This window comes from Perissodus microlepis, chromosome 20, assembly GCF_051167445.1.
Source record: "Perissodus microlepis isolate ML-2025 ecotype Zambia chromosome 20, ASM5116744v1, whole genome shotgun sequence".
Taxonomy (NCBI): Eukaryota; Metazoa; Chordata; class Actinopteri; order Cichliformes; family Cichlidae; genus Perissodus; species Perissodus microlepis.
This window is the reverse complement of record NC_140480.1, coordinates 22,608,589-22,636,272: the sequence shown is the minus strand read 5'-3', so window position 1 is coordinate 22,636,272 and position 27,684 is coordinate 22,608,589. Positions and strand designations below refer to the sequence as shown.

Genomic DNA, 27,684 nt, shown 5'->3' with positions numbered 1-27,684 from the left:
AAATGCACTTCTTTAATCCAAAGCGAAAGGGAACCATTTGTAGGTGTTTATGAGGGTTATTACGGATTAGCTTTTCTGGTCTGGCCTGCTTCAGATCACACTGGGCCGGCTACCCATGATCTAAAACTAATTTTACACCCCTGATCTAATTAAATGAAATCATCAGCAGATTAGAGAAATAATGTAAAAGTGCACAGCGAGATCTGGATTTAACGTGACTTTAGTAAACAAGCTAATCTGTCCTGACAACTCAAAGCATCATTTGGTTGCTTCGAATTTTCTCACAGCCCTTCACACAGGGTCTCCAGGTTACCTACGTCACTAATCTGCAGACCTCTTCACCCCTGCTTTCTGTCATCAGTGTTTTTTAAGGGGTCAGAGTTCACATCTTTCACTGGGACCTGTTTATCACAGAAGAGGTTGTGTGATCAAGGCAGAGGGGTAGAGTGCAAGGTGGGGGGAGGGAAGAAGGGCTTGTTTTCCAGTGGTCACCTCCAGGAAAGCTCCCAACCAGAGCCAGGCCCATGGGTGAGATCACTTAAAAGAGTGCATGGTATAAAAAGAGTTGAGGTACACGACATCGGAGAGAGCGAGAGAGAAGAAGAGCCAGCTTTCACAAAACCAGGAAAACCAACTTTTATATACAGAACCGACATCAGTGGCCTGGATTTTCCTCCTGCCATCCGAGAAGTCGCCATGGCACTACTGATAAATCAGTGGATATATTTGGTTGCTCTATCACTGACAGTGACCACGAGCCATGCTTTGAGAAGGTAAAAAAGAAAAAAGAATCATTTACATGCCTACCTGATTTGCTTAAAGGATCTAACTCACTGGATTTCTGCACTAGCATTATAGATAACATTCTGGAGAAAGGTAATGACAGTAAACCATAAATTATATAAGAACATGAAAACAAATGTGTTTGATTGATTCATTACAAAAGCTAATGATTTCAGCATTTGGGTTCACATGTGTTTTTGTTCATCTGATTGGCTAGGTGCTGAGAGCAAAGTGGTCTGTACTTTGTTAAAGGTTCATACTGAGATTATCACCAGACATATGTAATAGATACATAGCACAGAAAATAAACTCCATGTACCTCTTTAACATGTCCTTAGCTATCGAGTTTCCTCTTTGCATTCATTCAGAATGTTTCTTCTTTCCCGCTCTGGTTTCAGAATTGCCCTGAAAAAGATGCCATCTATCAGAGAGACTCTGCAGGAGCTGGGAGTTTCTGTAGAGCAGGTGATGACTGAGCTGGCCCAGAAGAGCATAGCTGACACCAACAACGGAACTGTTCCCACGCCGCTAACCAACTATTTGGATGTGAGAAACCTTAATGTGATCCATTGATTTAGTGCTACAGATGATACATGTGATAGAAAATGTAGCACTGAAAGATAGAAACAGACTTTAGCCTCCATGATTAAAGGTTTCATCTCTGCTCTTGGATGAGCATTGAGATGTCTTCACGACAACAGCAGATGGACTTGCTTTTGAATTAGCCTCTTGAAATATTCTCTTTTTATGAGTCAGACTTTCCACGTTTCTCTGTCATTGGCCTTAAAAGTGAATTTTAACATGTGGGAAAACCTTTGAAAAACTATTCAAACAACAATGACGTGGGACATTTTTCCACTTCCAATAGACGCAGTACTTTGGAGAAATCAGTATTGGCTCTCCGGCCCAGATGTTCAATGTGGTGTTTGACACAGGCTCAGCCAACCTGTGGGTGCCCTCGCAAAGCTGCTCACCGTTCTCCACTGCCTGTTGTAAGTGTACATATTCAAACATTTTTTTCTGAACTTAATGAACTTAGAAGATGACAATATGCCAACATTAGTTTATGCTCACTGGCCAAATAAAAAAAAAATTGATGCAATATTTTAGGGAACATTGTTCATTAAGACTTCCCAGGTAAACATTCGCTGTTGGACTTAAATGCTTTTTCAACTTTCAGTTACTCACAACAGGTATGATGCTTCCAAATCCCGGACTTACATTGAGAATGGAACAGGATTTTCCATCCAGTATGCCTCTGGAAACGTCAGGGGATTCCTGAGCGAGGATGTGGTTGTGGTGAGTTTCAAGTCTGAAACCTACAAATTAAATGGGTTTTGTTTCTTTTTTAAACTTCCTCTTGCACACTACACTTTAAACTTTTGATTAGCAGTGTTTTATTGCTGCAGGTTGGTGGCATCCCAGTAGTGCAAGTGTTTGCTGAAGCCACGGCTCTGTCTGCCATGCCCTTCATCTTTGCCAAGTTTGATGGAGTGCTGGGAATGGGGTACCCCAACGCGGCCATTGATGGCATAACCCCAGTGTTCGATCGTATCATGTCTCAACACGTCCTCAAAGAAGAAGTTTTCTCCATCTACTACAGCAGGTGGGTATAAGTAAATCAACTGAACTGACATTTTATATGAAAGGCTTTTGCACGAGGAAAAAATAATAATGACAATAATTTGGATGCTGAAGAAAATGTATCAAGCTGTCAATGATATTTATGCTGCAGTGAAAAAATGAACTTGCTGCCAAGTGTTGAATTGATCAATCAGAGAGAAAAACACTATAACTATAAATAATGTCTCGTCAGGACATCTGTTAGATTTTAGGATCACGTTTTTTCAATTTCTGCTTGTTGAGCTGAAAAAGTTAGAATTAGAAGAAAAACCCAAACTTGAAGAAGATCATACGAGATGGATTTGGATCTGTGTGAGACACAAGGGTGTTGTGAGAAAATAGAGAAAAAAATTTATGTGTATTTTCTCATAGTTCTGTGTCATTTATTATACTTGGTTATATCCAGAATAAACCAGTTGAAAAAATATTATGATGTTTTCTTTTACTGTGGGAAGCGCCATACGAAATAATCAATTTAAGCTAAAAGAACGTCCCATATGAAATGAAATAGTGAAAAGATATAATAAATGTTTTGTGTTTTATATGTGTTGGATGTCTCATGAAACATGCATTAACCCATTTTTTACTCATGAAATTTGCCTCTTTTGCATTTTTATGTAAGATTTAAGAAGTAGGTATAACTCAAATAAACATATTAAAAATTGAGGTGCCTTCATGATTAAGTTGTAACCGATCATTATTTACTGGCGAGGGAATGGGATTTTTTGTTTTTACTTACAGAAGTTTGCAAAAATCTTGAGCCACTCCTCATCACTCTACATTTTGCCCGGAAAGTGGTAAATATTTGCAGCGTTTGATTGTAATGTAAGACATGTGAAAACCAGTGAGTGTGAAAGTTAATACTGGTATCACCTTTCTCCGTTAAAACAGCCTAAACTCTGTTAGGCAGGATTTCTCTAAGTAGTCTTCAGAAATAGTTCTTCCGGCTTCTTGAAGGATATTTAGCGCTCTTTGTGGTGGGGCATGGCCTGTGATGCTGTGCAGGTGAGATGGACTAACCTGCACGGCATCTACAATCATGCCTCGCCGGCATAAAAAGCGGTGGTTATTGTTGTTGTGTACATGTGGCTGGCAGCTGGGAAGCGGCAGCCGGGAAGTGTTAGAACAGCAACCGTGTGATAAGTAATAAAATAAAGTATGTTGAGAAGCATGGAAATGTCATCAGGTCTGCCGTGGTTTGTTACACTCTTCTTTGGATGTTGGCTACCTTGGCTCCATTTTTGGTCAAAATGTGATTTTTCTGCAATAGCGGTGTGCTTGGGATCAGTGTGATGCTGAAAAATAAAGCCATTGCTAATTAATTTCCAGATGTTAGTGCAGCATACCTCAGTCTTTTCTCTGTGTTCCCCTTCTTGACAGCTGTGCAATGACACAATTTCTGATGAGGTTTCCGGGAACGTTAGATGGATCAAATGAAGGTTCAGATCTATCTGTCAGATCCTGTGACAGGTCCTTGGTGTATTTTTTCTTAACGACATGACTTTCAGATCCTCCTTATCTGCTATAGATGTTTTCTTCTTTATGCTTGTTTTTGTTTATGGTTTTGTTTTGTTTTTTAGGTGTGACACTTTTTCTTCTGTCCTCTACTTGTTTAGTTTTCTCACATTTTTTATGGACACACAACACAATACGCTGAGATATTCCAAGTTTTTGGCTACTAGCTCTTTGAGAATCACCTTGTTGCTGAAAAAAAAAATACTACTTTATGCCTGTCAGACCATTCTGTCTCTGACATTTTTCACAGATAATGAAATGGGAACAAACTGTGCTTTTGCAAGACGCTTCATAACATGCCCAAAGATTTGATTGTGATTTGGGTGTGTTCTTTGTTCTGAGTTGTCGGTTATGTGTGTTCATCCCTTGAGTTAGATGCCATTTGTGTGCTTGAATGACTTATAGGTCAGTGTTAAATGGCTTAAAAAACAAACAAATAAAAAAGCAACACAAAAAAACATTCACCTGGACTGAAGCACTGGACTGAAAGTGAGTGAGAAAGAAGCACATGTCCAAAGAAAATTTTTGAAAGATCTTCAGAAATCCTGGAACAATATTGCTCAATACCAATTTCAAAAGCTACAAGAAAGTCTGACTCCTTGGAAACAAAATATAAAGAAATGTGGGGTGGCTCAAGTCTTTTGCACAGTACTGTATTTTTAATATGTGATATAGCTCAGCAACCTGTGTGAACCAGCAAAATTACAATTTCTACTGTCAAAGAGAAAATGCACAGCTTTAAGGGTGTTTTTTTTTTAATCATTTTCAGGGACCCAAAACGCTCCCCAGGCGGAGAGCTTGTCCTCGGTGGAACAGATCCAAACTACTACACTGGAAGTTTTAATTATATGAACACCAGACAGACAGGCAAATGGGAACTTACCATGAAAGGGTATGATCTTTATTTGCTATCATGTAATGTGTTTTCATGAGTACAAAGGTGCAGCCATTCAGAAAGTACATGTGTTTTCATTTCTACCTCCTCTTTCATTCTTTCAGTGTTTCTGTGGGGAGGGAGATGATGTTTTGCGCAGAGGGCTGCACAGCTGTGATCGACACGGGCTCCTCCTACATCACAGGCCCGGCCTCCTCTGTGTCCGTGCTGATGAAAACCATCGGAGCACAGCTGGATGAAAGTGGAGTAAGCTTTTACACACGCAACACAGTTTCCCACAAAAAAGAATGTTTGCAGAAATTCATGAGTTGTCACCAACTATTACTCTATGTTGTTCGTCAGTACAAAGTCAACTGTGATACTGTGAAGATGCTACCCAGTGTCACGTTCCTCCTCGGTGGCCAGGAATACTCGCTCACACAGGAGGATTATATATTATGGGTGAGAGTGTTGATGGATGCTGAACTGTATTAATATAGGCATGCATTGTTCAAACGTAAATCAGTTCATTTACCCAAGTACTACAGCCAAGTACAATGTTGTGGTACTTGCACTTTAGTGAAGTATTTCTATTTTTTTAAATAAATTTTTGCAGCACTGCGTGTATTTTAATTCTGCTGTTGTGAATTGTAATATTAAGCTTATAAAATATGAAAATTAGGGACCACACCAGTAATCCCTTTATGCAGATAATACTTTTGAGTACAATTTTAATAGTAGACATTTACTTCTAGCACTTTGTTTTGTGTGTTATTGTGTTATAATACATCTGTTCTTTGTGGCTCCAGCAATCACAGATCGAAGGGGAAGTCTGCACCGTTACCTTCAGGGGCTTGGATGTGCCGCCCCCTACAGGTCCCATATGGATTTTGGGAGCCAACTTCATTGCACGCTACTACACAGAGTTTGATCGCCGCAATAATCGGATAGGGTTTGCCACAGCAGTCTGACAGGAATTTAAATATTCACCACATTCTTCTGTTTTCTTGTTGTTTTCGTTGCTATCTCCCGATGTTTTTAATTTTAGTCCGGGTCTTCCCTTGCTTGTTTTTTACGTGAACACATGACCTGAATAAGTCGTATTAAAGAAATTGTAAGGGATGCATATTAAGGAATGTTATCCTCACATTTCTTGCATGCATGCATGCATTCCTATTCTATATTTGGGAATCAGTTGCACTAAACCCCTTCTGAATATGCATTCACCAACAAATACAATGTTTCTTTCTGTGTGACTTGCTTATTGTATTTGTCATACAGCCACAACCGAATTATATATATATTGTTCTGACAAAATAATAAAATTGAAGTTTCAAGTTGAGTCTAAATTTTCTGCATTTTTTCCTTCTAGGTCTGGCTAATGCATTATATGACCATGTGGAAGTCAAGGCTGAACTTGGAAACAGATTGCTGTAGCAGATTTAATCAACCACACCGCATTCTTCACAGAAATATTTGTCATTGTCGCTTAATAATATAAGGATGCCTATTTTTAGGTGACTATTGGGTATACAATTAAACGTCAGCCATAGAGTATGCTAGAAAGTGTAATGTGAAACCTTGCTCTGTTTCATTCCAGTTATGTCGGCAAAGTGGGACTTTCATTTACGCAACTAAAAGTTACAATAGGAGTGAAACCCGGCTGGCGTCATGTCAGTTAGTTTTCAAACTCAAATCATGCTTTTTCAAGTTTTTCAGCAGTGTACGATCCCTCTCTTTGGGAGTTGCCTTTTTCTGCAGCAAAACAAGTTACTCTGCTTCAGCTGTTTTTACCAGAGTAAATCTCATTTATAAAACGCTCTGAATGACAAAAACTTTGGAGAAAAAAACAAAACAAAATGCCGACCTTTAAGGTCGTTCAACGAGTGAATAAAAAAGGAAGGCATTTCTGCTTGCTTAGCAGACAGAGGACACGCAGATTTAAAAAAAAACATAGATAACAATCTAAAAATGTAGATTTGTCATGTTCTCGGGTCAGATCTTTTTGTTCCACTTTCTCTGAACTGGTTAAGGAAGTCCTCTCATACTACAGCAGAGTGACAGTGGAGTTGTCATGCTTCCTCGCCCCTCACATCCATGAATTGTCTGCTTTGGATTTTATCTGTTGATAGAGTGCAGAGAGGCGAGGGTTGATACTGGCACTCGATCAAGAGTCAAAAAACTGCAAAAATGTATCTTTTAGTGTGAGTCAACAACTATCTGAGCTGCAAACCTACTTAAACAACCAATGTTTTGTAAGATGCAATCTATGGTAATCCTACCAAAAAAATTTTTAACCGTAAACTGTATAAAACTAAAAACTTAAAATTAACATGCAGGCAGCAATGTTGCTTAAAGAGATCCCATGCTATGGCCATTTACTGTTACACAATGTTTTTTTGAACTTTCAAAATGAAGACAGGTCTTTGTTATTAGTAACATTAATAGTTTTGTCTAATGTGATACAATAAACATTTGAAAAACAGTTTATCACAAAATAAAATGTACCCATTAAACTAAAAGACAGTAGTTTATACATCTGTACTTTTAAGCTAATTCAAGATCTTTTAAGACACATTTTCTTTCAAGAACTAACCAAGTCTCCCTCGCACGACGTTTAAAGCACATTAGTTGGGACATTAGTATTTAGTGCCATCTTATCATCTGCAGAAAAGCAAAACCATGAAATGTTAGACTCCGGTGCTTATGTGCAGAATTTGTAACCAACAGAGCTGGGATAGCTGCTTCCCTTCATCTAGTTGTGTACAATTAACCAATAAGCATTTTCAAAAGGTCAGAGAATCCTGTTATAGCTTAAATTAAGTGATGGGTGATTACCCTTACACACTGGAATTTGTTTAAGATATCATCTTTTCTTTTCAGCAGTGGGAGTTTGTGTTCCAAAAGGGAATATCAGTTCAAAGTGAGCCTTTTAAATTTAAGAAATGTCTGCAGCTGGTGCAGTAATTATTGATGTAATTTTAGAATTGACAATAACCCAACCCACCCTTGAAGTTTCATCCTGGTGTGCATTTAAGAAAAGGAAAAAAATTAAATAAATTACATATGGTATAACCTTCGTAATTCTACTGTTGTATTTTTTCATGCAGGATCCTCCATATTTTATATTTACCATACACCAAACAACTCCAACATAAAAAAAAACTATTGATGTTGACAATATGGATAGTGTTGTGCAATGTCTTGCTCCTTCCCAGCTAATGAAATGTTATTGCTGACCAGACCTGCCCTTTTCAGCCTCCTCCCTAGCAGAATGCAGCCACACTGGAAAAAAAGATGCTTCTCACGAGCTGGGCAAAGAGGTTAGACGCTATGGCCAAGCTCCCCAGATCTGAGCTACTGCTATGTGCACCAGAACAAGCCAGATGCACTAAGCTCATATCTGCAAGCATCTGCTACCACCTCCCAGTATCTGGACACTACTACCCACAGGACAACACTATAGAGAACCAGTGTCCACGTTCTAACAGGTGAGACTTGCCTTTAGTCTTGGTTTTAGCATTGTGGCTAATCAGTGTTTGGTGTTTACATGGTTAGTCCCAGTTTGCTTAGCAACAAAAATTTCCCGGTGCTGCAAAAAGCAATGTACCCTTAAACACAAAGTGATTCAACATAAGCACAAGAGGAAAGTCACTGAAATAGATTAAATAGAATTTTATGAAAATAAATTAACAAAAACATTTGGTGGGTGGAAGAGGGAGGCCAAGTGAACACATGGTACAACTTTTATAGGCTGGAAAGGAGTTCAATCTCTGACATCCGCCCACCACTACAACAAATCAAAAAGTTGTTTCTTCATTACAACTCAAAAACCACACTGCCTGCAGTTGGAAAACAAACCACAGTCTGTTTTGCCAAAATTCCAGCAACCAAAACAAACTGGAGTTAATACATGAGCACTAAACTGAAGTAACATACCCAAAGGTTTCTCTAAAACAAGCCTCACTAGCCAACCAAAAAGAAAACCAATGGAAAATCTTGCATAAAAATCTAAACCATGGACTATGGGACTAACTGAAGTTCTTGCGCCCCATTTTTGGTCAGAACTACAGGCCAACCAAAAACTGGCAACCTTCTGGAAATGCTCTCTAGACAGAAGGGTTGCCAGAAAAAGAAAAGATACTCATACAGACCATCAGATTAGACACCCATTTGCAACAGTATCAATACCAGTTGTGCTGTGTTCACCTCCTTTGGTTGAAAATCAAATTATTGTGAAATGTTTTTAGTGGTCTTTAATGGTCTTAAAACTGATGATCATTTACGTCATAAATAATGACACACTGCTATTTCATATATAAACTGCCTTTATACTTTAAAAGTATCACTGCTGGTATAAGCAATACTGCTCCTGTATTTATTTGGTTTGCAGCATTGCACAGCTATACTTCACACAGTACTACTTCAGATAGGCAAGTGCAAAGCCCCTCCCCCCACTAGCAGCCAAACACAGGAACAGTAGTGCAACAACACTAGCCAAGAATCTTAAAGAACCCCTGGGTTTTATGAAGAATTTTAAGAGGCCAATAAGGCTTCTTTTTCAACATTGAGCATTAAGCATTTATCATAAACATTAACCTGGCCAGTGCACATTAAAAATAGCCGTTAAACTCTTAGCAATTACCTTATGGCAGTTTTGGCCACATTAGCTGTCTGTTAAGCTATCATAAACAAAGCAGCTAGATAGAAATAATAAAACTGTAGGAGCTGTTAATTTAACAGGATAACATAATTGCTTATGTCTAAAACAATTTATTAAGGACCAGCATTATGGACAAGTCTTGGGTGTTCAGGCACATCATAAAAACATAACTAACTTATGTTACATTAAGTTAGGAGAAAAGGTTAAAGAAAAACCCCAATGCTAATTAGTTACTGCAGCCCAAGCAAGAAATAATTATTGAGATATTCCACAATCAATTCTTTGTGGCAGAGAGGAAGCATTTAGGAACAATAACAACTCAGCTAAGAAGTGGTTGATCAAGCAAAGTAACAGAGCAGCAGAGACTGCTGAGGTGCACGTTGATTAAAAGTCGCCAGCCCTCTTCTAACTCGGTAATTTCTAAGGCTCAAACGTCCTCTGGCATTAACATCAGCTCAAAAACTGTGTGCTGGGAGCTTCATGGTGAAGCCACTCCAGTAGGTGTAATGTGAAGATACTCTAATCCATATGGTGTAGTTTTAAAGCATGGACTTTCTTAAAAATTGCAGATGACAGCATGGATGCACTCTATTTTTTATTTTTGTTTGTATTTTTTATTTTATTTTTTGCAGAATAGTAAAGTGACTTGACCCAAATGCCCAACCCATCAAAGTTGTTTGCCTGTCAAGTTCAAATACTCTGTGCCAACAGTGGTGTTCCTCTTGAACTCCCAGACTGAATCTGAGAAAGAAACCTACCCTTTCAACTCCATTTGCTAAGCAATGCAATATGGTCCGAATTTGCTGGAAGCATAGAAAGTAAATAGGGCTGTAGTGGTATACATTTGTACATAGCATTGTTATTCTGTTCTTTTTTTCTTTTTCTTTTTTTAAATATGCACATCTTAATTTACTCATTTTTCCTCCTGTGATATTGAACATAGCATTAAGTACTGAGGATTTCCTGGAGATTGGTATCACCTTTGAAATTCTAGTATCATGAAAGCCCTACTCTAGAGACAATGCCATATTTTGAAATGAAAAACATCTTGTTTGGCCTCCTGTATATCAGCCACTTCAGCCTACAAAGAGTAGCTCATGTAAAGCATAAAGTAGCCATAATCATTCAAAAAACCATACCAAAGAAAACTGGGACTTATACTGCATTCTTCCAACATCAACCATAACCAAGTCAATAAGGATTAAAGTATCCACCCCCAGTGCCAAACAGTTCTGGGAACTGGCCCAATTTTTCTTTTTTTTTCAAACCTTTGACTTAAAATCTATAGATCGCTCCACAGAGGTCCTGTTTTGTCCCCTTGTACTCGTGCCTTGGCAATGCATGCTGGATCTTTTCCAGTAAGTCAAAACAGCTTCAACCTTCAATTTGAGTTTAATGTTTGGGAAGCAGATTAAATCTGAGTGAGGAAAATATAGCAAGTTGGCTGGTGGTGAGTGAAGACTGTCTGGCCTGCTGTGTTTTAACACACCACGGTTTAGATTATTACAAAAGAGGGCTGACAACATAACCATGGGGTGTGAATTCACAATTGGCAAACTTGATTGGTCTGAGGACAGTGAATGAACCTTTATTGGGTAGCTCAAGCTATCTTAGTTTTAATATTTGTTAATTTGGTAAAAATTATTTTACTACTTGCCTGTTGAGGCTTTGGTGGACGTTTCTGCTGAGACTGTGGTTGTCTATAAGTGAGTGGCTTCCTCACTTCCAATACATGTACTGATTTTCCAGAATTTTGCCTCTGGCATATGCTCTCCGTACATAATAATTATAAAACACTAAAACTGAAGCTAACACGATTTAGACTAAACATTTTTAAACAATAAAAATTCAACTGAAACAAGAAAATCTGGAAACTAACTGAAACTAATCTGAAATGCTGAAAGTCAAAATTTAATAAAAAAAAAAAAAAAACTATTGAAAAAATACAAAACTATAATAACTCTGGCTAGGACCACCTCCAAGACGATGGGGAGGGCGTCTCTTAATGTAAATGGTTTCTTTCCAATGCTGATTGAATTGTATAAAGTGACAGTACATTTCTCAGGCTGATAGCAGGAAGAGGAAGGCGTTTATGACATTAGATGTAAGAATGTGAGAAAAATGTAAAATCTTCCCGTGGCATTGAATTTCTAACCACTCTTTTTTCTTCTCCCTTTCTTCCTCGTTTTCCCTTCAAAATAGAGCTCAAAAAAGCATTTATGTGAATGTGCTTCTCCCATGGGTTAGGATCGGGCTTGGAAAAATGTGACGTTATTTTAAAAAGGAGTTTTGGATTCCTCAAGCAGCATGAAACATCACCTGCGTCTGACAACCTCTGCCCCAAATGATCGTCAGAAAATTCTCCTTGAGTGCTCAGAACATCTTGTTTTTCTTTGCTCGCTTTTGCTCGGTTGGGTCCACTCACTCACAGCCTGTATTTCCCGAGGAAAAACTATGATCACTTTTCAACCCGCTTCAAGCATTTCGACAAGAACAGATGTATGCACCTCAAGCTCACAGAATTTTCTTTGCCCGTTTAGTTTTAATATTTACATGTAATGTTTTAGTCAGATACGTTAAAATACAAAAAAATGAAATTGTTAAGAAACGTCAATTGATCTGTAGTCCCCAAAACATTGGTCTTCAGACTCAGGAATGTGTATCTTGTCCCACATAGTGAGGTGGGAGGTCTTTAAAAGGGCTGTCCATCAGCTGAAACAGTCTCAGTTTGAACTCACACTGTAGAGAGGGAACACATCAAGCAATGCTTTGAAGAACAGCGCCACATGACGAAGTGTCAAATTTACTTAATAACAGATTCCTTTCGGTGGAGTGGAGGTGAATTTTTGAAAAGGATCTCTTTGCTTCAATGTGTCTGACAGAGGAGTCTGGTGTTTTCCATTGTCAAACACGTACCAGATGACCATCCTTGTGTCCACGCTGATTCAGAGCAAAGCTAAGGTAGGTGAGAACATTTCTCTAATCAGAATTTTTTCAAAAACACCGCTAGTACACTGAGCGCAATGCTTGCGTTAGTGTCTATATGAAGTTATCTGCTTGATCATGCGTTTGCTGACCTACATAGAGATATCTTGGACACCATGGAGAAAATGAATCATGTGATAGATGACATTTACATCATGTGCTCCTGCATTTGCCAAGTACCAGTCCCATTAATAGTTTTATTTAATAACATTAATTTAATCATTAAGTATTTATGCTGGTTACTATTATTAGTATGGCATGTTAGTTTTTAACGTACCATCCCACTTTACTGTAAAAGTAACTCTGTTACTATTATTCAGCATGTTGCTTTAAATTTACATCAAAGCATCAAACTTAAAACTTTGATGGCACGGAACTTATTTTTCCTCCTGGTCCTGGCAATAATTCTTTCCTGCCATGTGCACTGATTTAGTGCTTTGTAGTCCAGAAAACCAAGTAAGAGTTAAACTCAACAGCTCAAAATTGTATTAGGAACAGAAAACCAAATATAAAAAGATTATTTCTTGTCTCTGCGGCTTTCAAAGAATTGTCTTTTGTGCCTTAATTCATCTCAGAAGTTGACTGGAGACAAATAAATCTTGTTTTATTGTTTCATTCACTTCCCTCTATCTTGACTATTTATTGCAAAAGCTGCATCAAACTTTAGGAGCCAAGTGAGTCAAAGAGGTACCTATGAAATGCCTTTCTGTGTAATCATTTAGCTTTTAGTGCGAAGAACATGTGCTTATCACCATGTTTTAATCCTTAGTGGAAGCATTAATTCCATCTGGAGCCCATTTGACTGTTACTGTTGCCAAAAGGTGCTTGGTAGCAGACATACAGTTGAATCCTGTGCACATTGTTTTCCCTGCTTAGGCTTCCATGGTAGAGGGCAGTATTTGACCAAAAATTGAAGTTATCCACCCCCACGCCACAGTCCTCCACACTTACTTAAACATCAGTCACTAGTAGTGTTGCAGCAAGGAATCACTATGCATTCCTCTCAAACTCAATCTGAAACCTGATATTTTATCTGAGCTGAGATCCAGATGACGGCGTAGAGCAGTTAAACACAAACACTGTGTTTTCTGGAAAGAAAGTATTGCTGTTACGTTTCGAATGTAGATATTTTGGATGGAAAGAATTACTACTGTTAAATTTTAATAGCTCAATTAGGTGGAAATTCAACTTAGGTTTGCATTGAACTTATTCTTTTCTTGGAAATAATTTTAGATTAGCACAACTTGGGAGGGGTCACTGAATTGGACTGCTACAGGGTGAGGAGTACATGCATGATGAAATGTTAAGGAAAGGCTGCCCAGAATGTTGTTGTGGTTTAGTTGTTTTTTTCGAGTGTATTATTCAGTTTAGGGTTTTTTTCACACTGTCTACAAGGACTGTCTGCTTGAGTGGGTTTTTTTTAGTCTACAGATAGTACTTCTAATGGATTTTTGTAGTTCTCATGAATACACTATGCGGTTGTGTTAGTTGCAGGTAAAGTGTCTGTGTATGATAATGTTCCTGAGCTTCCCTCTGACTATGGCTGAGGTCCCTGGCCCATGCAGACACTCCATCACTAGGGAACACCTGCTGACAGTTAGGCAACTGGTAGGTGTTGAAACAACATTAAAGCAATCACCCTGCACGGCCCAGGCTGAGATGTTGCAATTGTTGTTTCCACAGATGGATAACCAGTTAAGAAGTGGGTGTTCAATAAACTACACATTCATAGAACAGAGGAGTTTGGTGGGTAATATAACCTTATGCAACTGTTTTTCCCCAAACACCTTTGATTTAGGTTTTCCATTAACTGGTTTGTGCTTTTCGTGTTTATTACCTTGTGTTCTGATTTCCAACAGAGCAAATGTTGCTTTGTAAAAGCTGCATTACCCTGGATACTGGAGCTCCTTACGACCCACTTCAAATACATTCGGGGTTCAGTAAATGATGGCTATGTTCAGTCCCTGAGGGCGCTCATCCTCAACATCTATTCTCAGAAATGTGTGCCTTGGATTAATGAAGAGATTGAGGTCAGCATGAGTTTCCGAATGCTGAACTTGCAGCCTGTTTCTTTTATAATGTCATATGAAGATGACAAATCATATGAATAGTGTGAGCACATGAATCTGCAGTACCTTAAAGACATATGAAATACTTGTTTCTTCGAATCTGCTTCAGGATAAACCAGAGAGTTTTGAAGTGCTCTACAGAGGGTCTCCTTCGGATGCATTACAGAAGGTCTCAGAAGTGTTAATGGTTTACTGGGAGCTGGTGACGACGAGCGATGCACCGGTTGACTGGAGGTGCCAGCATGAATACACAGAAACCTTTGGCTCTACCACAGAGTTATACACAGAGTTATACACAGAGTTATACACAGAGTCAATCACACAACACTTTACAGGTGAGAATCTCAATTTTTTGGGTAGTTTGTGATGAAACACTCAGATGTCTGCGGCCACTGCAGAGATCACAAATCGTGTGTCCTTTCCTACAGACAGTTACGACAGAGATTCTGTGCCGGCCTCTCAGAGAGAACCAGTCAGTGACCTGTACAAGCTGGGTTTCATCATCGCATCTATCTGTGGAGGACTGCTGTTTATTCTTACTCTCTACTGTCTCATCACACACAAGGTATCAGAGCTTCTGTTTTTGTTTTAATTTACAAAATCACATGTGCCCTTGTAAAGTTAGCCAGGCATTCAAGTCATATTGCAAATGAGTAGGCTTTGGCAGTCAGCTCTGTTCTCCGGGGCACTCCTTTTTTGCAGAAGCACTGGCCCTCTCTCACTAATAAATACCGTGTAGGCTGGCACCTACTTTGCAGCAGCACATGCACAAAAATACACAAATACAAGCATTGCATTTATGGATATGAGGGTATTTAGTGCAGTCACCTATAGCTTGAGAAGCTGAATGATTTAGAGTACACTGATTTTTAGCTGGCTGAGGCTTACAATCTATAGTGACTTTATTCACAGACTCTAAGTCATGACTTTAACATAATGCTGGTTTTAGCCTTCACTCATTCCTTCAAAATGCAACAAATGCATTTTGGAAACGCTGAATAGCTTATTAAAAACTCTCACACACACACAAAGTTTAATAAGAAATCCTATAAAGCAAAGCAATGAAATGGCACGCTAAGAACACTGAAAACAATAATATGCTAATAAGACCTCTAACAGAACAGCGTTTAAGTCAAAAGAGATAAAATACTTTACAGTGAAGGTTTATTGTCTCTCAAGTTACAAAAGCACAAAAGTGTGAAATACATAGGCTTTTTTTTTCCCTAAGACTCGACATATTTTTCTGCATTTGGCCCAGAACTATAAATGTTTGGCCACCCATGCACTATAGCTTTCTTGCAGTCGACATGCGTTTTGTTTTTACATTGATTCTGTGTGGAAATCAAACGTGGTCACAAAGCACTCTGCTTCTTACAGGCAGCAGCTGTCAAGAATGTATACTCAAGGGAAAACCGTGAATGGTTTAGCTCTTGAGGAGAGTCTAAAACTGGAATGATAGTTGACAAAGATGTTTTTGCTTAGTGTCATGTGTCATGTTAGACAGACTCAATTTTATTAATCCTTGCAGAAAATTTTACAATCACATTAGACCTCCACAGTGATAGGATAAAGGCAAACAAATGGTATTAATTTAAGTAGCTCTTTCAAGTCCACATGTAATTATATTCAGTATTTGATTTGACAATTATTACTAAGAAGCTGATTCAGAATCAGATTGATTAATCCAACTTCAGATTTGATGTTTGATGTCTGATATTAAATCCAACATCAGACAGACACTGAGGTTTTTAGGCAGTGACACTCACCAGTAATTGCTAAACAAATAAGGAATGTGTACCAGAAATTACACTGAATGCTGCAGCTAATGCATTTAAAAGGAAAAAAAAAGAAAAATAGATGAAAAGAGACCAGACAGCATGAGAAAGTGGAACTGACTTCTGACTTCTCTTCCAGGAATTAATGATTTTGCATGGTTGTTTAGCTAATTACATGTGATGACATGAGTACATGCAGCAGACTATTAGGGATCTTGCATGGCTGGCGGTGAGTGCAGAAACACTGACAACTGGTAACCTCAGTAAAGTGCTGTATGTGTTGGACAATTGTGGAACGCTATTTTTAACCGACTAACCGCATTTTGGAGCTTGGACCTTGTTCAGCTTTCTTTTTTCTTTTTTGAACCTCTTTGATACATGGATGCAAAGTTATTTCACCTTGAATTGTAGATTAGTGAATATAAATCACCATGCCTCATTTTAAAGGTGCTTATACTGTTTGTAGTGTAGGCTGTTTAATTACAGTATGCAGCTTTTCTATAATGTTTTACTGGGGAAAAAACTATCAAGGCAAATAAAGTGAAAATAAAGTCAGATGTTCAAGGATTTTATAGGCTGTCATAGCTTGCTGAGCCACATGGCTTAAACTATAGCTTTGTTGTAAACAGTAATATAAGCATGCTCTGTCCACTTTTTAGAAAGTATGGTAGTTCTGATGTAAAGCTTTGCTTGATTCAAACCTGCAACTGCATAAATAAAGATCCAAACAGGAGACAAACATACAGCTGTTTTTAGCAACCAAAGCTAAACAAAATGTCTCTCAAAAACAGTCTTCCTCAAGTTGATCAAAATCCAATGAAAATATGTTTGACTTCAAAAGATCATTTTGGCTACGATTCTGGTAAATATGATTTGTGACCTACCTTGGGCCACCAATCACCACTTCAGAACTAAGATCTACTGTAGCTTTGCTTTGTCTACAGGGATGAGACAGACAGTAACATAAACATTACATTCCCAAAGCCTTAAACCTAATAGATCGCTGTAAAAAAGACTATAAGTTACTCAGCTGAGGAGCATGGAGGCTGCAGTGGCGTTTTTTTAATTTATAGCAGTAAGATTGGATTTGAAAATGTAATAGTGGAAGTTTGGAAGGTGGAAAAGATATTGAATCACACATAGAAGCTTTGTGTAGCATTTGTATACTCAAATTCTTCTGCACAGTATTGTTCAACTTTATCACTTTAATGTAAAATACGTAAAAATACAGCTGTTGTATCTTTATGTGTATACAATCCTGTCCTGCATTATTGTTTGGGAGTCTCCTGTAGCCAATTTGCATAGAAAGTAACTAAAGTAAGCAAAAGTAGCAATTATTGAAACCCCACCCTTTTTTGTAATAACATTTGCTGATAAATAGCTGTTTTTGCATAAGCTACTTCAATAATATAACCTGGAAGTATACATCTGTTTTCCAGCAATGTGGTGCTAGTACCCTAACAAGGATTTGTTTTCAACACTTTCATGTCATGAATGTTTAGAAGCTAATGATAAAAGTATAGAGGGTGTCTCTCTCCAAGTGTTTGTGCTGTTTGCACTGGAGTGGAGACTGACAGGTTACAGCTCTGTCTTCCATTATACTTTTGGGAACCTCAAGTAAGACTGCATTTGGAGAACAATGTGCTCTCTTAGGATAATAGGGTACAAGAATTTTATAAGATGTGATGGCGCATGATCAAAGATTTAAATAGGATTTCTGGATTTTAAAAGGGGTGGCAAGAGGGTTCCTGATTTGAACCCTTAGTCATCTGTGGCCTTTGTGGCTTTTCCATGTTCTCTTTGTACCTTTGTGTGGGCTTCATCAATAGTTTGGTTTCCACCCACATTGCAATAACTGGTACCTAATAAAGATAAGTTAATATTAGGGGAAAATATCAGCTAGTTTTAAGTAAGAATTTTGGATTAGCTGAAGGCTTTTCAGAGAACTTTGAGGACATTTGATTGATGATTAGAACAACCCAGCCTATAGGTAAAATGTGATGTTTTCAGCTCTATTACTTAGTTTTCTCTAACACAGGATTTTCTTAATTTTTATATGATATAAATGAAAGAAGTGATTTATTTAATGGGTCTGTTTAGACACATTTTTAATCTGGTCTGGCTTTTCTGATGAACCTAACTGGGTAACAATTAGGCAGCAATTGATATGAATGCAGTGTTTTCTAATAGTGTTGCCTAACCCACATAGCGAAAATTGCTATGGCCCAGATCTGGCCATTCATGTGCTTGAATGACGGCCCTTTGGTGGCCCAGATCTGGTTTGCCAGAGGTGGCCCACACATGGGCCAGCGCAAGGCCAGTTACAGACACACTGCTGGTCCTGTGCTGGCCCAGAACAGTTTCAGCTCTGGCCCCAGATGTCAGCCTAATGTGTACCTTAATCAAGCCATGTAATAACAACATGTGCCAGAACATAATAGTGCAAAAGTAAGAAGCTGGAACTCTGTTGAGACAGTGAATGGATTGATTCTTATATAGCGTATTTGTACTTGCTCTATATAAGATGCCACATTCACCCAATCAAACACTTTCTGTAAAGCGAGTGTTTCCTAACTACATTCATACACATTCACATTTTCGACATGCAGACTGGAGAAACCAGGGATCAAACCGCTAACCTTCCAATTAGTAGGGTTACGTCCTGAGCTACAGCCACCTAGTGGTAAGCATGAACCTGTCAAAACTGCATTTGAAACGTTGGCTACCATAGCAGTATAGTATTGCAACATGGCATTTGGGTCTTCTAACTAAAATAATCAAATAGGAACATAAATAGTGCCATCATTGCCAGACCTGGGCCACATCTGGTTGACATACACCCTGCCATGACACCAGTCAGTCAGAAGTGCCAGGTCTATGACCCTGGGCCACATAAACCAAACCACAATCGGGCCAGATGTGGCATCCCATCACATAAACAGTGTCATCTAACCCAGGCCTTGCCCATAAGTGGATGACATAGCACTTAACATGCCAGAAGTCAGCCAGCAGTGCCGCCTTGACACCAGATCCGGGGCAGACATATCTGCTATGTGGGAAGAATCCTGTAGAACTTCACGACTCTCCATTTGTATATACAAACTGTAATCTATCAGACAAATATGATCGCAACCAACACAGCACATTCAGTATCTTCTAGTATTTGTAGGAAAAAGTTTGATCAACCATATTAAATGATGCACTGAAGTTAGGAAAGAGCCCAGACTTTTCCATTGTCTCAGCCCATCAGAATATCATTAGTAACCTGCACAGGAAAAATGCCGCTAGCATTTTTCCTGTGCAGTGATGAAAATCTGGTTAAAATACCAGGATCAAGTGTAGGTTTTTTCAGTAATGATTTAAGTACAACTACCTTAAAAGACTGATCATATTTTATAGACACATATCTTTGGGTTTGCATAAGGAAGAATGTATTTGTATAGTGCTTTACTAGTCCCTAGTCCCCTAAGGACCAAAGCACTTTATACAACCAGTCATCCACCCATTCACACACTGGTGATGGCAAGCTACATTGTAGCCACAGCCACCCTGGGGCGCAGCGAGGCTGCCGGACACTGCCGCCATCGGGCCCTCTTACCACCAACGGGTGAAGTGTCTTGCCCAAGAACACAACGACCGAGACTGTCCAAGCCGGGGCTCGAACCGGCAACCTTCCGATTACAAGGCCAACGCCCAACTCTTGAGCCACGATCGCATTTTATGCAGTGTAAAATGCAGTGCTGCCTGTTGTGGTAACCACATATGAAAAAGGGAGCAGCCAATAGTAGCTTCTTAATCAATGGTGTTGGGTCTAAGGGGACTGAAGTAAATATTTAGGTTATCTCACAGATATACAGATATACAGCAATTCATGAAAACATTATTTCTCAAAGTTTAAGGAGGTTTATGCCAAATTATGCCAGCAACACCACAAAAAATGGGCACAATCAGTCACACTAAAAGCAAAGAAGTTCAGTTGTAGACACAAAAAAGTTAGATGAATTCAGTAAAGGAAAGTTCAAAGACAGGTGCTTCAGTGCTTCCTTACTTGCCTTTTTTGCATAGGAGCTTCTGGGCTATCCTTTACAAAATGAAAGAGCAGAAAAGCTGCCACAATTCAAAGCATTTGGGGCACTAAATGACACCTATCCCAGATGTCATTTGGTTGAGTTAAACCTTGGATTAACCAGTCCAGGACAGAAAAACAGATACAGCCAAGAATCACCTATTAACTGAGCAAGTCTTTGGACTGTGGGAAAAAGCTGGAGTACCTAATAAGGCACAGAGAGAGAATGCACACAGTAGTGTCAACCACTGCACCATGGTGCCACATATAATACCAAGGTTCAGAAAGGGAAGCATGAAATGTGGTATTTAACCATTAGGGAGCAAAATAACATTTTGGCTGTTTTCTTTTTGCTTTGAACAAATATTTGTTGTCTGTTGAAAAGTGGGAGGCTGAACTTCTAATGTTCTTCTAATTACCAAATTTGACTGTCACAGTGGATCACAATGAAATGTCTAAAAATATTCCCAGGACAGTCATCTTGGAATGTGCTCCACAACTGGAACAGAACTTCTGACCATACTTAGAAGGATGCCAAAAAGGAAGTGAGAGCTTATCTTCGCAACTGTTTTGCATACTGACAGGAACCTTGGTGTGTTTCATTACTTGGGGTTGTTAATCAAAAACGTATCTTTTTCTGTTAGTCTTTACAGCCATCCTTCTAACAAGACCAGTTCAAGCAGTGGAACTGATTTTATCTCTTATGACTTGACATTGTAGTTCCCAGAAAAAGCTCTGAACCCTTTGGAATTAGGAGAATTTCTGTGTTGACTACACACAAAAACGTGGTCTGATATTAGTCCATCTTAAAGGTAAACTAATAATGAACAAACAGTTGTACTTTTCATGTCTTTATTGAACATAATGAGCAATCAAGCACAGCGAAGACTGAAAATACTCTGCTACAAACTGTTGAGCTTCAGTAACTTATAGAAACTTATTTTCTCCGTTACATGGTGCTCAAAGTGGTTTAAAAGACTTAAGGCAACAGTGAATACATGTTGTTCTATTTCTCCTAAAAAAAAAGCTGTTTAAATGTTCCCACATGGAATTGTTCCCTCAATGGCTGCAATGCCCTAAGGGAGCAAAGCAGCCCAAAACTACAACGGTGCCTCCACCATGTCTAACATCTGGGAGACATGGTGGAGGCTTTGTTGTGTACTGTAGTGCCTTTTAAAAAAAAAAAAAAATAGCACTGTGTAAGCCCTATATTTGCTCACATAAGACATTTTGTCTTATTGTGAATTGATGAACATCCAGCTTTTCAGACACACTTCTGTAGCCTTACTTAGTGCATCTTCACAACATTTCTTCTAAAGTTCTGTGAAAGTTTCTACAATCGAAGCATGATTCACAATGCAATCCTTCTTGAAAAAAGTAGTGAACCATGAACAAGACTTTGCATGCCTCAAACAACCCACGCATCTCATCTTCTTGAAGAAGTTTTTGAATAAGTCACGTTTTACAAGCTGGCAATGTGAGAGAATATGCAGTGTTTTCAATAAAGACAAGTCCAACTGTTTGTATTATGTGTTCAGATATGTTGATGTGTAAAAAATGTGCTTTTTTTCCCAATCCAGAAAACTTACAGCCCTTATGGATCAAGATTACAAACAAACACAAGGTGAGAATATACGGATTAATTAAGCAAAAAGACTGACATTGCGTTTTTTACTGAAACGACGCTAAAGCATGCTTCTGTGATCTTATTAAAGCACAGACCTGCAGGACATAGAAATTGAGGGACAGTAATGTGAGTATCCTACTGGCCTATAAAGCATTGCTAACAGTTAAGCATCTGGAGCTGTTTAAATGCGTTAAACAAATGCATTATGTGCAGCAGTATAACTGCACATATGTCTTTACGTTTTTATGTATTTTCAGTATTGTTTTCTCTCTCCAGGCAGTCACTGCAGCAGCAGACAGAGCACTTGTGAACCTGAGTTTTTGTGTCAGTATATGTGTAATGTATCATGCACACCTTTTGGATAAGAAGCTTTGCTTGATCTGAGACCAAAGATGGAACTTATTGTTAATAATGTGGTATGTATATTATGTTTATGCATTTTCTATTGCAGATAACTTTTTAAGTTCACAAAAAAAGTGTTTTTTAAAGCAGTTATGTATGTTGAATTATGTGTTTCTATTTGCTACAAGTTAACATCATGTTTTTAATGTTATTTGCCAAATATTTCCAAGAGTTATTTATTATCGTCACTTTATTCAATCACTGTATTGGTAATAAAAGTTAACCATCGATAACCAGCTGAAACTTTATTTAGCTAACCAGCTGTCCAGTTCATAACTGAACACAGTACATTCACATCTAAAGAGCGGGTCATGTTCTCATTAAAGGATTTATAGCCACTTCATAGTGTCCACTGTTGTACATTTTGTGTTGGAATTTTTTTTTCTTGGCAAAAACTTGCAAAGTTTATCAATCTAAAAAGTCTTTACATAGTTGCTCTTTTGTTAAGAGAATTCGATTTTTTATGTGATTGTTTTTTTTAAGTATTTCAAAACTGTACAAACAGTTTCAATATGACTTCTGTACAATAATGTGTTGTTGGTTACGAGAATAGTTAGGAAATTATTACAATAGATGCATATCACTGCTTCAGCTTCAAAGGAAATGTGTTTTATTACATATGGAGGTGACAGATTTTAGTGGGAATAATAACACAATTTATTCATACGCACGCATTATAATCATTATGGCATTGTAATGACAAATAACTGGTTATAAAACTGAGAAAACAGAAAGGCTTTGTGCACATGCGTTTCTCTAATGCTGTCAGTTGCTTGTATTCACTTGTATTTACTCCATGATGGTCAGGCCAAATGTTTTATTTGTGTTAATAAATACTTTAACAGTTTTCAGAAGAACTGGACAATTCCCCAAAAAGTGAAACATTTGCATGTGGCTTTGAGAGGACCAAATCAGTAAATCATGTCGAAGGATGTGCATGTGCATGAGTGCTGGCCTCTGTTTTGTTTTCAATGAATTTTTGAAGAAAACAGAGAGGGAAAACACAGCTCTTCGACCCATCGTCTGCAGTACCAACTGCAACCTGCAATACAGCATAATCTATAACACACTTAATTTCACATGCTACCGCTTATCAGAGTGCAAACCACCGTTGCATGGCAGTGATCCATTCTTTATCCCAAGACACTGCACCATTACAAAACAAGTAAAGCATTTCTCTAATTCAATTTAGTGCCTTTCTGCAAGGGATTAAAGGCAGCTGTTGAAGATGAAAAGGCAAGTTGTCTTCAACAATAAATATGTGGGAACTGCTTAAGATCAGTTAGAAGAAGTGGAGATACCTTTTGACAGTCCTCTTTCCCAGCCCATCTGCTTCTTACCTTCAAATTAGAGGAAACCAAATTAACTTGTTGTCAAAAACTCTGATGAGTTACGTGGCCCAATAGGGTCTTGAAAAGTCACTGTGTGAACTGAAGTAAACAATTAGATAACAGTGAGACATAACAGTCACGGCTCATTTGAAGTAGAATACTTATTTAATTAGAGATACACTTAACCAGACAATTTCACATGTTAAACGTGAACAGGGAGAAAATCAAAATTGTCCTATGGACTGAATAACCAGAAGACAAAGTGTAAATGCTTTACTCAGTGTCCATCACTGATTATAATTTTAAAATGTTCACAAAAACATATTGATGATAATTACTGCTGCTTGGCCTGCTGTTTTTTCCAGCAGGTGCCACATGATGGAGGGAAAAATCCAATGGCTGGCAGTTTCATATTATATATTATATTATATTCCTATTATACCTGAGCACTATTATTACTAACCATTTTACCAGACAACTGGAACCAATTAATTATTTGAGCGGATGTAACTCGTTAGACCAGATCTCTTCACTCTTTGTCATCCACATGTCTGCCATCCGGATATGTGATTGTATAACTATGGTATTTCCTTTTGGCTAAGTTTTATCATTTCAGTAATGCTAACAGCTTTCATAACAGGTTAAACAAACATTATGCAATCATGTTTTAATGGAGAGGAGAGTGAGTAATATAAGGAAAATATAATGAAGCATAATAGCATGGCATGTGTTACAGATAGAGACATTTCAGAAACCTCTACACATCAATGAAAGCAACATGCCGCAAACAGTAGGCGGCTTCAGCAGGAATGTCTTTGGCACTGATCTCATTAGCATCGAGACGGAGCATCTTCAGCCTGGAGAAGTTTGACATGTCAACAGCACTGCAGAAACTGCTCAGGGAGAACTCTGAAAGAGGAAAGGGGCGAGAAAATAGGTTACTCTCGTCTTTTGAGATGTGAAGCAAAAAATGATGTCTTGATGATGTCTGTTCACGACAAGTGTTACCAAACCAAGCTCATTGCTACATATACCTATGCATATTAGTCCGTGCAAACTCCAAAATGTATGACTGTGTCAGAAGGGGCAGATCTTCTCTAAACTTTTCTTTAAATGGAGTCAGTAAAGAGTTATTTTCTGGAGTTTGTCACAAAAAAAAAACCCGCATTGTTTTCTGTTGAGAGCTCTAATGTGAGGATATCTGGTGTTTCGTAAAGTTTCTACCATGACTGAGAGAGAGTTCGTGGAAAATCCCTGCTTCAAGGGAATAATTTAAATAACTGGTAAACAGTTTGAAAATCTTGCTTTTGCTGTCATCTAGTGGTTGAAATGTTCACTTTGCTGCATGTGCAGCTCCGATTCCGAACATCACATGCAGACATTAAATGATTCTTATTTAAAGATTGGGGAAAAAAATTAATTTTAGGCAGTTGATATGCCAAATAAACATATTTGTGGATATATACATACAAGCTGGTTGACCGTTTGAATGAAGTTGAGTAATATAGCTATGAAGCATACAGGATAACTAGCATGACTCTTTATCAACCAAGCAATGGGAGAGGATTACACCACTGGAGGCATCCTGGAGCATAACAAATTGACTAAGAAACCATATTTGGACAAAGCACAGTCCTTTTAAACATTACATCTAAAGTCTTCAAGATTTCTGTATTATCATTCGCTTTATATGCATGAGTGGCATTGTGTGTGTCTCGCTGAGTAAAACTACTAAACTACTGGAGAGCTCTGAGTCTTACATAAAGACAGCCTGCAACATTCAGGAAATTAGTTCTGCACTGAGGGTGTATGTAATCACATTACTCTTCTTTGCTTATTTTTAACCTTTTTGTCTTTCTGTGCCCATAAAATATTTCAAGGCATTATCTAATTGAAAGTAATAGAAGTCCTCATACCTTTAATCTTATTGCCTTGCAAGTAAAGGTTCTCCAGGTTCATACTGACAACAGGGATCTTTTCCAGTTTATTGAAGGACAGGTCAAGCTCGACCAACGTGCTGATATTGAAGACATTGGAAGGAAGTCCTTTATTAGTCAGCTTGTTATGAGCTAAGCGGACAAACTGCAGTTTGGGATACATGGTGAGAAAATCTGCTGGAATGCTTTCTATATTATTAAATTCCAGGTATAGCTGCTGCACCCTCACAGGGAGGTTGTCAGGGATTTTCCTTAGCTTGTTTTTCCTGATATCCAGCATTGTCAGAGACTTGAACCCCTTGAACACACCTCCAACGTCTTCTATGGCATTTGATTGGAGATGAAGGGTGGTGAGGTTGGCCATCCCCTCGAATGAGCTGGCAAGGAGTTTTGATATCTTGTTGTGCCCAAGTCGCAGGTCTGTGATTGAAGTGGGCAAGTTAGGAGGCACGTGTGTTAGGTCATTGTGATCCAAGAGGAGCCGATCCAAGTTCTTGAGCTTGCTGAAGACGTTCTTGCCGATTTTGTCTGAGCTGAGCTTGTTGTGAAATAACACAATCCAGACCAAGTTGGTAGCGTTGTCAAACACCCCATCCAGGATGCCTGTGATCTGGTTATGCTGCAGGTAGACATATTTTATATGCGAGGGGACATAGGGAACATGCTGAAGGTTGCGGCTATGACAGTACATGGCTGTGGGGTAGACTGAGGGGCAGTTACACTCCAGGGGGCAATCTGCATCCTCAGCCTGCAAGCCAGCGTGCCATTGCCGCCTGCGCAGGTGGGACAGCCGCTGGATCTGGCTGTAGTGTTGGCCAATACCCAAATCCACTATTCCTATTGTGAGGAGGAGCACCAATGTCCACATGATCACTCTGAAAAACCCAGGAAAAACAGGGAGAAATTATGTAGTTAATTAAAAGGTAATAATAAGTCCTAACAACACTGATCGTTGTGGAAATGATTGGCAACTAACACTGACTCACGCTGCTGTATTAACTTCAGACAGATCTCATTCTTCCTGCTCCACTTTTTAAATGTAAGGTAGGTGCAGTATACCTACCAGTTGGCCGATCTGAGACGATGCTTCCTCCCTTGCTCACGCTGCCCGTGTGTTTCTCAGAATAAGTGGAAAATGTTGTCGGTATAGAGTAAATCCCCTCTCTCTGAGGCTGTAGCCCCTGCGGCCCCAGCCACTCTGTCTCATTAGTGCACATATATTTTCCACTATCTACACATCAACATATCACCTCCAGCCATGCAAATATCAATACCATGTGTGAACTAGTATAGACATCTGCTTTTTAACAGCCTTGTTTTCCTTTACTGCGTCACGCCATATCATTAGTACAGCCATGCAGTCTGGCTTGATGTTTACTATTGTGGTGTGGTGGTCATGGAAAAATTGGGGTGGAGGTTATGGTATGGAATTGCACTGTTGCTAGCCTTGATAATTAAATTAGTGCCATTATTTTTTTGGGAAATACTGGAAGAGTTAAGTATAATTTCAAGTACAGTTTTTAAATGGCAGTATGTTTTTGTCTAGTATATACTATGCAGTATGTTTCAACAAAGTATGTCAAACCCTGTCATTTTTTTACTATCTTTGCCTACAAGCACTACTTTTCTCAATTACCGTATTCAAGTGGTGAAGAAAGATAACGTGTTTTTGCTGGCATCTGCAGACAGAAGTGCATCATTATCAGCCAGCGGATAGATTTCAGAATAGGCCTTTCCATTCATGTCCTCCTCCAAATTGGATGCAGAGTTTCAGGGATTATGTGTGTGTGTGTCTTTCCCAGTCTTCTTTCTACGCCCCTCTGAGACAGTGAGAGGCAATGTGCTGATTTAAGATGGAAGTGGTTCAAGACGTAACATACCTTAACCAAACTCTTAGATATTAGATGAAAGATGAGGGAACCTGAGGATAACAGATGGGAAGCGTTCCAGGAAAGACTTGGAAGACTTTTCCCCTTTTTTCTGAAACAACAAGACGCTCTATCCCTAAAGAACTCGTTTTCTAAACTATCAAAC

General features: G+C 38.7%; 3 protein-coding genes across 6 annotated transcripts; 2 read left to right on the top strand and 1 right to left on the bottom strand.

Annotated features, from left to right (window-relative positions):
• The first annotated feature begins 681 nt into the window (after nucleotides 1–681).
• On the top strand, nucleotides 682–5,766 carry ren (renin). The gene is made up of 9 exons (XM_084917108.1): nucleotides 682–773; nucleotides 1,182–1,329; nucleotides 1,652–1,775; nucleotides 1,964–2,082; nucleotides 2,193–2,389; nucleotides 4,691–4,813; nucleotides 4,921–5,062; nucleotides 5,159–5,257; nucleotides 5,605–5,766. Exons 1-9 carry the CDS (start codon nucleotides 697–699, stop codon nucleotides 5,764–5,766), a joined length of 1,191 nt encoding a protein of 396 aa, XP_084773234.1. The 5' UTR covers nucleotides 682–696.
• Nucleotides 5,767–12,164: 6,398 nt separating this feature from the next.
• Nucleotides 12,165–23,294, top strand: csf1b (colony stimulating factor 1b (macrophage)). 4 transcript variants are annotated; one of them, XM_084917773.1, is made up of 9 exons: nucleotides 12,165–12,419; nucleotides 13,932–14,051; nucleotides 14,127–14,189; nucleotides 14,303–14,473; nucleotides 14,622–14,847; nucleotides 14,941–15,077; nucleotides 21,934–21,977; nucleotides 22,074–22,106; nucleotides 22,261–23,294. In XM_084917773.1, exons 1-8 carry the CDS (start codon nucleotides 12,378–12,380, stop codon nucleotides 22,093–22,095), a joined length of 825 nt encoding a protein of 274 aa, XP_084773899.1. In that variant the 5' UTR covers nucleotides 12,165–12,377; the 3' UTR covers nucleotides 22,096–22,106; nucleotides 22,261–23,294. The 4 variants fall into 4 exon arrangements, with proteins under 4 accessions (XP_084773899.1, XP_084773898.1, XP_084773897.1 ...); XM_084917772.1 differs by having other exon boundaries at nucleotides 22,257–23,294; XM_084917771.1 differs by having other exon boundaries at nucleotides 12,166–12,419; nucleotides 22,069–22,106.
• Nucleotides 23,295–23,863: 569 nt separating this feature from the next.
• On the bottom strand, nucleotides 23,864–26,518 carry fmodb (fibromodulin b). The gene is made up of 2 exons (XM_084917774.1): nucleotides 25,630–26,518; nucleotides 23,864–24,622 (listed from the first exon to the last, which is right to left on the bottom strand). Exons 1-2 carry the CDS (start codon nucleotides 26,516–26,518, stop codon nucleotides 24,471–24,473), a joined length of 1,041 nt encoding a protein of 346 aa, XP_084773900.1. The 3' UTR covers nucleotides 23,864–24,470.
• Between the last annotated feature and the right edge of the window lie 1,166 nt (nucleotides 26,519–27,684).

Bases quoted from the DNA above. Each gene is read 5' to 3' on its own strand.
- ren (XM_084917108.1), top strand. From the start codon at position 697: ATGGCACTACTGATAAATCAGTGGATATATTTGGTTGCTCTATCACTG. The intron at 2,083-2,192 runs GTGAGTTTCAAG...TTATTGCTGCAG, and splicing joins TGAGCGAGGATGTGGTTGTG to GTTGGTGGCATCCCAGTAGT. The intron at 5,063-5,158 runs GTAAGCTTTTAC...GTTGTTCGTCAG, and splicing joins CACAGCTGGATGAAAGTGGA to TACAAAGTCAACTGTGATAC.
- csf1b (XM_084917771.1), top strand. From the start codon at position 12,378: ATGACCATCCTTGTGTCCACGCTGATTCAGAGCAAAGCTAAG. The intron at 12,420-13,931 runs GTAGGTGAGAAC...CGGTTGTGTTAG, and splicing joins TGATTCAGAGCAAAGCTAAG to TTGCAGGTAAAGTGTCTGTG. The intron at 14,052-14,126 runs GTAGGTGTTGAA...TTGTTTCCACAG, and splicing joins TGCTGACAGTTAGGCAACTG to ATGGATAACCAGTTAAGAAG.
- fmodb (XM_084917774.1), bottom strand. From the start codon at position 26,518: ATGTGGACATTGGTGCTCCTCCTCACAATAGGAATAGTGGATTTGGGT. The intron at 24,623-25,629 runs GTATGAGGACTT...TTCCTCTTTCAG, and splicing joins GCAAGGCAATAAGATTAAAG to AGTTCTCCCTGAGCAGTTTC.